Source organism: Zalophus californianus, chromosome 12, assembly GCF_009762305.2.
Source record: "Zalophus californianus isolate mZalCal1 chromosome 12, mZalCal1.pri.v2, whole genome shotgun sequence".
Taxonomy (NCBI): domain Eukaryota; kingdom Metazoa; phylum Chordata; class Mammalia; order Carnivora; family Otariidae; genus Zalophus; species Zalophus californianus.
The window spans coordinates 98,753,697-98,767,604 of NC_045606.1; the positions used below are offsets into that span (position 1 = coordinate 98,753,697).

Below are 13,908 nucleotides of genomic sequence, written 5' to 3' on the forward strand. Positions count from 1 at the left end.
AAAAAAGTAACTTTCATTAACAGTATTTTTTGCTAAATCCCCAGCAGATATTTCTTTTAATAATTTTAACGACCACACATTTAATTTCCAGAAAAGTTTGTTACCCTAACATACAGACATGTATATAAACTTGAGTTCCTCCTTCTGTACTAGCTGCTTAAAAAGGTCATAGCCAAGATTATTAGACATAATTAAATTCACTTGTGATATAATGCTCCAATGAATCTTTCTGTGAAATTTGTTAGGAATATTTTAATATTTTCATGCTCATGAACCTCCGTCTAACTCTGTAACTTAGAAAAATCACAGAGAACTTGCTTGTTGTGCTGTATGTCTTGCAATGGCATTTAGACAAAAAGCAGTAAAATCTAACCTGAGCTGATAATCCATGTGGTGTGGCTGACTTTTGTGTAAAATTATCAATTCCAACTTCTGCCCACCCTGGACGAGACGCCCAGGAACCCTTCATGTGAACTTCAAAGCGAAGTATTTCCTAAGACAAGAACCGGGATGTACAGTCACATTTCAAATGGATTTATGCCTTCCAACTAATTGACTTGTTAACTATGCTAATATATTCATGTTTCTCTGCCTTTGTATATTTCTTTCAATAGCTAATGCTATGGAAGTGAATGCCATAGGATTAAAGAACAACAACAACAACAAAACCTAGAGATTTCTATAAACTTCTTTAGGAAACCAGATTAGACTTCCGAAACAGCGTACATAATCTTTGTGGATCACCAAACATTTTTATTTCGAGAGCAAATGTATGGCTTCTCCGAAGACAGCCTCTTTTAATTAGACATTATGGCCAAAGGGGGAAAAGCTTCGAGCTTTTCTATGAGGCAGGGCCCCCTCGAAAGCGAGAGTGCTGGCTGCACTTCGCAGCCTCGCCCCCTGCCACCACGGGTCCAGGTGTGATGAACGGGCCCGGGGACCACAGCAGAGCCTACTCCGTCTGAACCCTGTGCCTTCTGTTATTTGCAGGTGGCGCCGGGGGCCAGCAAGGCTTCCTCGGCTGCATCCGCTCCCTGAGGATGAACGGGGTGACGCTGGACCTGGAGGAAAGAGCGAAGGTCACGTCCGGGTTCAAATCCGGGTGCTCGGGCCACTGCACCAGCTACGGGGCCAACTGTGAGAACGGAGGCAGGTGTCTAGAGAAATACCACGGCTACTCCTGTGACTGCTCCCACACGGCCTACGATGGCACATTTTGCAACAAAGGTAAGGCAGAGCCCGTTTCCATGGCGTTCTCACACCTCTCTTTACGCCGGGGTCATCTATGCTGTGATTCTGCATTTGTCCCCAGTGTGCTCTGTTCTGAGACTAAGGTGTTCAGAATTCTGCTCCCCCCTTAGGTAGGAAGTCTCCTAAACCATCCCCTGAGCTCTGTCATTCACTAAGATGAGAGAAGCTCTGGTGTGTGTGTGTGTGTGTGTGTGTGTGTGTGTGGAATTTCACCCAAATCCCAACAGACTGTGCACTGACTAGAATATTCCAGAGCAAATGGCCACGTCACACCTTGATGTGAGTGACAACGTAAGGGGCCTCTGAAAGGGGACTCAGGCCTGACCCTCCCACTAAGGGAGGCCAGGAGGGGTCGGCGTGCTCACAGACTGATGGAGTGCTCCATGAATCAGTCGGGGCAGCCCAGCAGTCCAGACGCCGCCCCCCCAACCCCGCCCCTAGCCGCTGTCGAGAGACTGGGCTCGAGCCGGGCTCACAGGGAACCCTGTCTGGCCAGTTATTGTCACTATCATTATTACTGTCCTTATATGGGATGCCTGTCTGAGTGGTCCTAGCCCAACGGCAGGCGTAGTGAGATTCCACATCTAATCAGCTGGCTTAGAGCACCTGTTACTAGTTCATCCTTTCAGGCTCAGATGAGTCCTTTAATCCCTAATAAATTCCGCAGAGCCAATCAGCAGACTACGGGAGCCCAATGCATATGCATATTGTCATTCAAGATCCACCCTGCGATCCCACGTGACTGGAAGAAATGCACTCAACTGGTCCGTGGTTTCATTTCCCATATGTAAACAAGAGGGATGGAGCGCGGCAGAGCAGGGCTTTTCCTAAGCTACCACTGACATGCATGTAAATCGCTCTTCTCTTTCTCAATGAATGTATAGTATTTGGGTCAAGTTTCCTGTAAATGGCTGGTATATCTCTTAATAAGAAGCTTTACATAAGTAGCCTATTCATACTCTCATGAATACATGGAGAGTGGTTTATGCTGACATTATTCACACAAGATGCCACACAGAAGGAGGAATTGTTCCATAACATTCTCTGTACATCCAGGCTACTGTCTGGCCAGGCTGCAATATGAGCATACAAATGAGGTCAGGCAGGGCTTGAAGAATGAGCACGAGACAACAACAGAGGTGGAAAGGAGCACCATTGCTGAATAATATCGTACCACATTAACGGCCCTATTACAGGGCATTTTTCTGCTCGGAACAACATGGTTCCAGGATTTTCCTGTGGCACACAATGGGATGGGTTTGCAGAACACATTAATTTTGCGCTTGTAGAAATGACAGTCTCACAATTACCATTCATTGTGCACGGTGCTCATTTAATGCAGTCATTTCATTGCCAAAGAGATGTCTGAATGCAATCAAGTCAGTCCTAATGCTTGAGAGATTCCACTACAGAAGGTCCAATCTCAAGAAAACCCCTGTAGAGTTGGGTTAAACATAGTGGCTCATACAAAGCTTCCGGGGGTTAATGGGCAATATTCACAAATAGAAAGGCAGGGGTATATACCCTTCAGCTTGGCCAATGTTAGAGATAAAGTTAAATGAAGCTTGTGTGTTTCCCTTGACATTATTTCAAAGAGTTTACACAAAAGTCACCTAAATATTCTCTAAATATCTGTTTACCTGGATGAGTTTACATTTGACTCAGTCCGTGGCTTTAACAAAAAAAAAAAAAATTAAAAACTGCAAAACATATTGGGAAAGTATTCGTGGGCATCCCTCTGAGTCCACACAAGTATCCTCTTGACTTGGGGAGAATGATGGTAGTTCTGGTTGAAAGGAATCCCGAAGCTGTCCAGGAAAGCTTCGTCTGCAAGCTCCTTCCTGGGCCAGGGATTTACCCAGTGAGGCCTCCGAGCCAGGTGCCCTCTTTGTTCTAGGTCTCACCTCCCAGGTAGAGACCCTCCTAGGGTCTCCTGTGAGCACACCCTCGTAGCGGGACTGCACCCAAAAAACCCAGCCTCTTAGAAAAAGCAGCCACGTCATCTGCCAAAGAATGAGCTTGTGAAGATCCTTCGTGGGCCATCCTATCGATAGTACCTACAGGTCTGCGCTTGTAGATGTGGAAAGTGTTCACGCCATTTTGCTAAGTGAATGAAGCAGGTCCCGCTATACCAGGGACACCTTGATTACATGTTTACACAAAATCAGAGACGTGCGTGTGCACATACGCACACACACACACATACACATTAGGAAACCAAACTATGAGAAAATGCACCAAAATATTGACTGCCATCATATCTAGGGGAGGTAAAAGCATCAGTATTTACTTTCATTTCTCTTTTACTATATTTTCTACTCTTTATACAATAGCGTATTACCTCTGGCTTCCTCATTTGTTCCTCTTTTGGGGAAGAACAGTACTAAGAGGCAGAGTTCTTACCCCTGGCATTCAAGGATCAACTGTCTCTGCTTAGAAAATGTCTAATTATGAACCAGAGATCCTATACCACCTGACCGTACTATCTGGAATGGAGTAGTGTCTCAGGTGAAAATTGCATAAAAATAAATTAGCCTTGAAAAATCCATCTCTGTGCATTTAACAGAGCTCAATTTTTCATCCTTCATGCAAGCACTGGAGGAGGGATTGCCATGTTGGGGCCAAATTGTATGAAAATAAAAACCTTGAGACCTTTGCGTCACACTCAGCTACATGCAAGGCACACACTAGAACGGGCAAGGACCCAATATAGCCCAAGGGAGCAAATCGGCCAGGGGTCTCCCCTGGCATTAGGTCGTCAGGGGGATGGTGGCACACACTATCTAAATTCTCTGTTTCGACCTCTCTCTCTTTTCCTGCCCTCCCTCATTTCCTTCCCTCTTCCCTCTCTCCGCCCCCACTGCCTCCATCTCCATCTGTCTCCTTCCCCGACTCTCTCTCAGTCTCCGTGCCCCACGCCCCAGGGGCACACACTGTCTCAGCATCTATCTCTGTCTCTGCCCTTCCACACTCCCTACCTACTTTCTCTATTTCTCTCTCTGAGTGAATATATGGTTGCATTTGTAAATCAAATTACCATGTGCTGCCACTTCATTAAGCTCAGGGGGACAGGGCTGGACTCACGCAGGTCCCACCTGATGACTCTCTTTTGCTTTGTAGAGGATGCACCTTAACTCACGGTCCCCTGCCAGCAAATCTATATACGCAAGAAACATCTTTCTGCCTCCCTCTAGTCTCTCATCAAGGAGGCTCCCAGAGCCTTTCTTCAAATGAATCTATAAAGATTTATCACCAGCTCAGGCGTTAGCTCTCCCGGGGCTCCCTGCATATTAATAGGCATGCTGGCTGGGGAAGTTCATGTTTTGCAAGGAATACAAGGGCAGCCTGGAAACCTCTGACCAGACCATAGAGCCAGTCACATGATCGGTCCGGAGAAGCCTGTGGTGGCCCATCTTTTCACAGGTCCACTGCCCAGTGGCGATTAACTCAGCTGACACAGCTCCATTCAACCGCAGAATTCCTTAGCAGCCCATTGGCTGAGGCTGAGGAAACTTCTAGAAACAGAGCAACACCCTGGCCTGTGTGGAAGGCTCAGCTGTGGGTCTGGTGTGTCATCCCCAGGAGTAGTGGGGACCTACACTGGGGACCAAATGGCTAGTTGCCTGGCCATGCCAGTGATAGTTTTTGCTCATTAGGCCTATTTCTTCTTAGTTAGTCAAACCCCAAAACACTGGAAAATGTTACAACTATCAACCTCATTTTTATTTCTAACCAGAAATTAGCAACATAATTAGAAGCAAATTCTCTTGGTACCTTCTCTGTGTTTTTAAGCAAGAGGCAAAATCACAGACCTATGGAGGCTACCAAAATGTCTTTGTTTAATTTTTGTAATTAAATGCTATAGTGGTTAAATAGGGTCCACCTCCCCCAAATTCATGTCCACCCAGAACCTTAGAAGGTGACTTTGTTTGGAAACATGGTCTTTGCAGATGTAATTAAGGCGAAGTCGTACTGGATTGGGGTGGCCCTAAATCCAATGAGAGTGTCCTTACAAGGAGAAGTTAGGACACAGACACACAGTCACACTGGGAGAAGGCCACATGAAGACAGAGGCAGAGATTGAAGTGGTACAGCCACAAGCCACCTGGGCCTGGGCCACCGGAACCTGGAAGGGGCCAGGAGGGACCCTCCCCTAGAGGCTTCAGAAGCATGGCCCTGATAACACCTTAATTTTCAACTTCCACCCCAAGACTGTAAAAGAATAAATTTGTTGTTTTAAGCCACCCAATTTGTGGTACTTTGCAGGGGTGGCCCACTGAAAACTAATGCAATTGCAAGTAAAAATCTTCAGTGCCTCTTAAGTCCTGCATGTTAACCGTGAAGACAGCTGACATTTACCTAGAACTTACCATGTGCCGGACAGTGTGCTACGCTCTGTAATTGTGTTAACATCACCTAATATCATGACAACCCTCTGAGGTGGGTACCATTATTATCATCCCCATTTTACAGAGAAGGAAACTGAGACTTAGAATGGGTGTGGCAACTTTACCTCAGTAAAGGAGGAGGTCTGGGATTTGTATGCAGGCTGTTTGACTGAAAATTCATGTTCTTCCCCACTGTGCGGTACTGTTTCTTGCCAAGGCTTGGTCCTTCGTGCAGGTTGATATAAAACGGAAAACAGAACCCCTGATCTTAAAGCTTGTTAGTTACTGCGATCCAGTAAAAAAGCAGAATTTTATTGGATGCAGAATTAATCGCAACATTTTCTTAGAATACAAGATCTGAACAAAGACTTTCCCTTTCTGTTTTTGGAGGGGTGGGAACATCTGGGTGTAAGCTGTATTTATTTATTGATTCATTTCTTTAACAAACATTCAGTTAATACCTAATGTGCCTGAAAGCCTTGACTGTGTAGTTGAGTCTGACTGTATTGAAATTTTCAAAACATTCCAGTGGTTTATTGCTACAAAATCGGGGAAATCTACAGTAGATGAAAGGAGGAGATGTGAATTAGCTGTCACCCAGGCTGCCGCAAACATTTCTTCATTATGATCCCTTCACTGCACCAAGCTTAGTAAGACCTTATCAAGAGGCACAAAAATATCCCCTAATTCACTTGTCTGCACTTTTTTTTCCCTATAAAAACGTTCATCTTCCTCTGCCAAGCCAGAACTGCAGTTGAAAAAATGCATATCTTTAAATAGTCTTAAGCTGTTTTCTGAGTTTAGGGAGTTCTGTTTACTTCTCAAACATTCACTTGTTTGTTGCTCAGATAAAGGCCAGAATTAAAGGGAACAAGGCCCCAGGACAACTGAGTGGTGGACAGATGGCACCAGCATCATTAAAGTCGCTCGAGCACACACTGCTTCAGTGTGGTCCAGGGAAGTCTCTTACTCTTCTATGAGTCTCCTGACGCTGACTAACATTTGACGATCTGTATTATTAATGCAGTGGAAGAACCTGGTCATGGCCAACTCAATCCCTACGTAGAAAATGGACGATGGACTTGAATGTGGGTTTGAATCCAGCTTCCTTATTGTGGGTCCTGTAACCTTGAGCAAATTGTTTAACTCTACTTGGCCTCATCTTCAGAATTACATCATACCCACTTCTTTTTTTTTTTTTTTTTAGAGATTTATTTATTTGAGAGAGAGAAAGAGTATGTGAGTTAAGGTAGGAGCAGAGGGAGAGAGAGAGAGAGAGAGACTCTCAAGCAGACTCCCCACTGAGCACAGAGCCTGACACGGGGTTCGATCTCACAACCCTGAGACCATGACCTGAGCCGAAATCAAAAGTCAGATGCCCAACCAACTGAACCACCCAGGCGCCTCCATGGTACCCACTTCTTAATTCCACCCTGAGAATCACATTTTTTGTTGATGTTTTTGTTTTGACCTTAAATCATGCCATTCTTTAATCCTTCCCTAAAAGCTTCAAAAGACAGATGTGAATGGGCATCATTTCAATTACCTCTGAGTACTGGTTTGCCACTTTGCTACTTCGGGAACAATGGCAGTGTCATAAAATGTCAGTTCTACTTAATTATGGTCACAGTAATAGTATTCTAAAGGTGAAAATGTACTGCCCAATGCCTAAACCCTGATGGGCTGAGGAATATGCAAAGATTCTGGAAGGATGGAGTTGGAGGCAACCCTCTCTGCATCCCAGGGCTCATGCCTGTGCAGTTCCTGAGGCACATTATCCACACCTGTCAAGAGCCAGCCGTGGGTCACGCCAGCCATGGCCGCATCCCTTCCTAATACAAACCCCATCCCCAGAGCCAGGAGAGCGTGCAAAGAGTTGAGGACTGCCTTTTGCTGGAGACCTTAGACACAAGTCCAAGGCAGACCTCTAGAGGAGAGAGTTTCTATCATGCCTCCTCCAGGAGGGTTTCATGGAGGGTGGGAGGAGGCGGCTTTGCCCACAGCGCTGTGACGATGGTACAAATCCTACCTCTCCCTGACTCCGGGCGTGGCTCAGCGAGAAGAGTAAATCCACAGCTTGTCTTTTTAGAGCAGATTGGAAGACTGGATCGGGGCGGGGGGGGGATTAATTAATAGAAAATATTATAAACAAGTGGGGGAGGAAAAAGAAGAGAGATCTTAGAATCATACACCCTGGAATCTCATCCCTGTGTGGAACCAGAGTAAACCGTTGGCAACAATGGCCATTTTTTCTCAGGCCTACCCACCGGGTCTTACTCCTTACTCCCAGCCTGCAGCAGTTTCAAACCAGCACAGAGAGATGACTTTCACAGGCTTCTTTCCTATTTCCAGTTTGAACAGGAGGCTTTGTAGTTTGGATGGAGGCCCAAAGGAACAAGAATAGAATTCTTTTTCCTTTTCCTCTTCATGTGTTACTCAAGAAAGGAAACTATCCCTTCTCTACATTTATGTTTCTCAAACCTTAAGATGCAATTTAAAAATATCCTAGAAACATGTGAAGATAATCTGCTTACATGTTTTAGGGGGGAAAAAAGAAGGAAAAAGTAAGAAAATACTTATGGGCAAAAGCTCAAAATACTTAGGGATCAAAGAAAATACTTTGGACTTGATTCTAAAAGGCCAGAGCTGCAGAGATAGATAGCTGATACATCACTATAGAATTTCATGGTGGTAAAATAACATTCCCCTTGACCTGTGCATCATTGTGGGGTCCCAGGTATAAAGAAAAACCTGGTCAATTAACTTCCCCAGAAGAAAGGCTTTAAAAATTCAGTGGGTAAAGCAAGCTCTTTCTAAAACACAAAACATCATAGAGAACACAGTTTGGGGTTTTTTTTTTCTTTTTTCTTTTAATTCCAGTGTAGTTAACCTACAGTGTTCTGTTAGTTTCAGGTGTACAATAGAGTGATTCAATTCTATATATTACTCAGTGCTCATGAAGGTGTGTGTACTCTTAATCCCCATCACCTGTTTACTCACCACCCACCACCGCCCCCCGCCCCCCGCCACCGGCAACCTGTTGTTCTCTACAGTTAAGAGTCTATTTTTTGGTTTGTCTCTTTTTTTTTTTCCTTTTGTTTGTTTTGTTTTGTTTCTTAAAGTCCGCATATGAGTGAAGACATATGGTATTTGTCTTTCTCTGGGTTACTTCACTTAGCATAATACTCTCTAGCTCCATCCATGTTGTTGCAAATGGCAAGATTTCATTCTTTTTTATGGCTGAATAATAGTCCATGATATAGATAGATAGATAGATAGATAGATAGATAGATAGATAGATAGATAGATGATAGATATAGGTATGTATGCCACATCTTCTTCATCCACTCATCTGTCAGTGGACACTTGGGCTGCTTCCATAATTCAGCTATTGTAAATAATGCTGCAGTAAACACAGGGATGTATATATCCTTTTGAATTCGTATTCTTCAGGCAAATATCCAGTCGTACAATTACTGGATCATAGGGTAGTTCCATTTTCAGTTTTTTGAGGAACCTCCATACTGTTTTCCCAGTGGCTGCACCAGTTTGCATTCCCAGCAACAGTGAATGAGGCTTCCTTTTTCTCCACATCCTCACCAACGCTTGTTGTTTCTTGAATTGTTGGTTTTAGCCTTTCTGACAAGTTCAAGGTGATATCTCACTGTGGTTTTGATTTGCGTTTCCCTGATGATCTTATACCATGCACAAAAATAAATTCAAAATGGATTAAGGACCTAAAGGTGAGACCTGAAACCATAAAAATCCTAGAAGATAGCGCAGGCAGTAATTTCTCTAACATCAGCCATAGCAACATTTTTGTAGATCTGTCTCCTGAGGCAAGGGAAACAGAAGCAAAAATAAACTATTGAGACTACATCAAAATAAAAAGCTCCTGCACAGCAAAGGAGACAATCAACAAAAGTAAACAACCTACAGAATGGGAGAAGATATTTGCAAATGACGTGTCCAACGAAGGGTTAGTATCTGAAATATGTAAAAAAACATACAACTCAATGCCAAAAAAACACAAATAATCTAATTTAGAAGTGGGCAGAAGACATGAACAGACATTTCTCCAAAGAAGACATACAGATGGCCAACAGACACATGAGAACACTGTTTTTGGACTTTGCTTTAGGTATAGGATGAGTAACATTTTTTCAAATCTGTGCCATTTTCTAAAACCCACCAGGTTTGGGACCTTTTGGGATACAACCGATTTTTCTGTGTGTGTTCTAGAAGGCTTTTATTCCCCATTCTTCAGCAATAATCAGAACTCTAAATGACGTGAAGCTTACAAAACTATCACTTCCTACTTATTAGCTCATGATTTCAGCTGAAACCCTGTACATTTCTTTCACGAATCTAAACGGAACCAGTCTAATGATTTGTCCACAGGGTTTTGCTTTTAAATCACTTACGTTTTCGGCTCTCCAAGGAGGTCCATTCACCAACGTCCACATTTTCCCTGGGCACTTCACACCTGCAAGGCATAAAGACCTGCCCCTGAAGGGTAGTTTCTCCATTCCACAGACTTTTTGTGTGCTCATCATCTCCAACAGGCAGCTCCAGCTTTAGCAGTTGAGCTCATTCTTGGCATCCTTTGGCTGGAGGAAATTTACTTTCTTAAATGATCGAGACCAGGGGAAGGTGTGTTGAACTGACCTGTCAAATGTTTTTAAGTGACCCATCTTATCCATCAACCTGGCTTTGACCGCATTCACCTATCTATACCTCTATCAATTGTACTTGATTTTAGTCATGGTTAATTTAGGTAAATGGATATTTTACCTTTTTTCCTCCCATTAAGACCAGACCCTCAGGAAATGGGAATTACTAGGGCCATCTGAGTTCTAGAGGGGAGGAGGGTGGGGGGGATGGGTTAGCCTGGTGATGGGTATTAAAGAGGGCACGTTCTGCGTGGAGCACTGGGTGTTATGCACAAACAATGAATCATGGAACACTACATCAAAAACTAATGATGTAATGTATGGTGATTAACATAACAATAAAAATTAAAAAAAAAAAAAAGAAAACTGGGGCCATCTGAGCTCTCTGAGCCATGACTTGCTTGGCATTTTAAATGTATGAGCTCCATGTTCTCATGAGGTCTGGGGCACAGGATGTGGGGAAATGTTTAACTCAGCTTGACAAGATTCTCTAGCTGACTCTTCCAAGTGATGAGTTCACTAAGTATGAGGTGGCTTCTAAACTTCTATAAGGCAAAGATTCTCAATTACATTGAATTATTGGCAGTAAAATTTAACTTATCTATGTGCTGTATGAGTGAAGTAATGTCAAGTAGCTTGATCATTAATAATTTCTTCCCATGCACTGAGCACAAGTTTAGTGCAATATGGGAACACTGAAAGCCTACTATGTGGGAAGCTGTATACTGACAGAGATGAATGAGACCAGGCTTGGAATGAAGTGGAGGTGAGAGACCCCACTATGATACCCAGGAAAAGCAAGACAGAAAGTGGTCAGTGAAACCTACGTATGGAACCAACCCATTCTGAAGGTTCTAATGGTAAAGCCACTTTTCAAGTCCCATCAGCATGGTTGATCATAGTGGGCGACGCCTAATTCTGGGGGCAGGAGTTTGATTAGGGAAGAAGACTCTTTAAAAAACATTTGTCATGAATGAATCTCAAGTCTAAGAATTCAAGAAGCCCTATGAACCTCAAGCATGACAAAAATGAAAGCCACTTAAGGATATATTATGAAAACCTAAAACATTTAAAATAGCATTTTAAAAACATCCCAATTAAAAATTTTGTCTCTGAAGAATATGACTGATGTTTATAAGAAATGTTTATTTGCTTTTAATATTCCAAAATGTGATTGGACACAATATTTTGGATTCAGATCATTTTAACTCTTACAATTTATGCCCCACCGGCCAATAACATTTTGTGGGGTTTTGCCTTCTTTAGTTTTTAATTTAGTTACTAATTAATTTAATAATATACCTTTGAGTGGCTTTTATTTTTGTCATGCTTGAGGTCCATTTAGTAAGAATAGGGAACTTTAAAAATGAGCCCAACATCTCACCAAAGAAGATATACAGATGGCAAATAAAGCATGTAAAAAGCTTCTCCACATCATATGTCATCAGGGAAATCCACACTGAAACAATGAGATACCTCTGCACATTTAGTAGAATGGCCCAGATCCAGAATCCTGACAACACCAAATCCTGGTGAGGATGTAGAGCAACAGGGATTCTCATTCATTGCCGGTGGGAGTGCAAAATGGTGCAGTCACTTTGGAAGACCATTTGGTGGTTTCTTAGAAAACTAAACATACTTTTACCGTAAGATCCACCAATCATGCTCCTAAGTATTTACCCAAAGGAACTGAAAATTTAATATTCACGCAAAAGCCTGCACATGGGTGTTTCTAGCACCTTTATTCAGAATTGCCAAAACTTGGAAGCAACCCTCCAGTAGGTAAATGGACAAATAAACTGGTCAATTCAGACGATGGAATATCATTCAGCATTAAAAAGAGATGAGTTATCAAGCCATGAAAAGACACAGAAGAAACTTAAAGGCATATTCCAAAGTGGGGAAAAAAAAAAAAAAACAATCTGAAAAGGCTCCACACTGTATGACTCCAACTACATGACATTTTAGAAAAGAGAAAACTATGGAGACAGTAAAAAGATCAGTGGTTGCCAGAGGTTGGGGGGAAGGTAGAGAAATGATGACTAGCTGGAACACAGGGATTTTTTTTAGGGCAGCAAAATACTCTTTATGATATACAATGGTGACTACGTGTCATTATACATTATACATTTGCCCAAACCCATAGGATGTACACCGCCAAGAGTGAACCCAATGTCGACTGTGGACTTTGGGTGATAAGGATGTGTCAGCGTGGGTTCATTGATTGTAACAAATGTACCACTCTGGTGGGGGATGTTAATAGTGGGGAAGGCTAGACATGTGTAGGTATGCAGGTGGTATATGGGAATTTCTATACCTTTTCCTCAAAGTTGCTGTGAACCTAAAACTGGCCTTTAAAAAAAAGGCTTTAAAAAAAGAGAATAGGAAATTTTTTCCATTTTCCAAAATTGCGTTCTCATCCTCTCAAACCTTTTCCCCTCACCCCTACTTCCCAAGAGTTGTATACGTGTCTAATGGTAAACCCTCTTTCTGTATTCCTGCTTTAAATACATCCCTTTAAAGAGACCACTTAAAAGATAGATCAGCAAGTTGATGTGTAAATAACACTTCAATCCCTGCTCTTTTGTGAAGGGGGGTCTTCTAAGAGCTCTACTTCAGTACTCCCACATTTTATTTTAATATTCTAAAGTTCAGACTTGACAAATTCACATTTGCTTCCTTTCAACTTGTACAAATGATGTACCATTTTCCACACCCAGGACCAATTTTACTCCCTGTGTGAACTCCCCAAGGAGAAGATCAGGTGTAGCTTGCAGTGGGATCCCCATTCGGGGCCCTTCATGAATCACTCTCTTGGCAACACCACAATATTTTTTCAAATCCTTTGTTCTGTTCCACCCTATTCACACAACAAACACTATTCTAACCTAATTTTGTTTTTTATTTTTATTTGGTTTTTTTTGGAGGGGAAAAAAGAGGTATTGGGGGGGCTTTTTGCTCTCATTTTATTTTTATTATTATTATTATGTTATGTTAATCACCATACATTACATCATTAGTTTTTGATGTAGTGTTCCATGATTCATTGTTTGCATATAACACCCAGTGCTCCATGCAGAACGTGCCCTCTTTAATACCCATCACCAGGCTAACCCATCCCCCCACCCCCCTCCCCTCTAGAACCCTCAGTTTGTTTTTCAGAGTCCATCGTCTCATGGTTCGTCTCCCCCTCCGATTTCCTCCCTTCATTCTTCCCCTCCTGCTATCTTTTTTTTTAACATAGAACGTATTATTTGTTTCAGAGGTACAGATCTGTGATTCAACAGTCTTGCACAATTCACAGCGCTCACCATAGCACACACCCTCCCCAATGTCTATCACCCAGCCACCCCCTCCCTCCCACCCCCCCCACTCCAGCAACCCTCAGTTTGTTTCCTGAGATTAAGAATTCCTCATATCAGTGAGGTCATGTGATACATGTCTTTCTCTGATTGACTTATTTCGCTCAGCATAACACCCTCCAGTTCCATCCACATCGTTGCAAATGGGAAGATCTCATTCCTTTTGATGGCTGCATAATATTCCATTGTGTATATATACCACATCTTTATCCATTCATCTGTCGATGGACATCT

The 13,908-nt window shown here is 42.8% G+C and overlaps 1 protein-coding gene across 2 annotated transcripts in view; it reads left to right on the top strand.

Moving 5' to 3' along the window:
- The window catches only part of CNTNAP2 (contactin associated protein 2), a 2,031,041-nt gene that overhangs the window by 1,836,016 nt on the left and 181,117 nt on the right, over positions 1–13,908 (top strand). For both annotated transcript variants that reach the window (XM_027574309.2, XM_027574310.1), the window contains exon 18: positions 991–1,227. In XM_027574309.2, the coding sequence (XP_027430110.1) occupies positions 991–1,227 (237 nt within the window). The remainder of the gene's footprint in view (positions 1–990; positions 1,228–13,908) is intronic.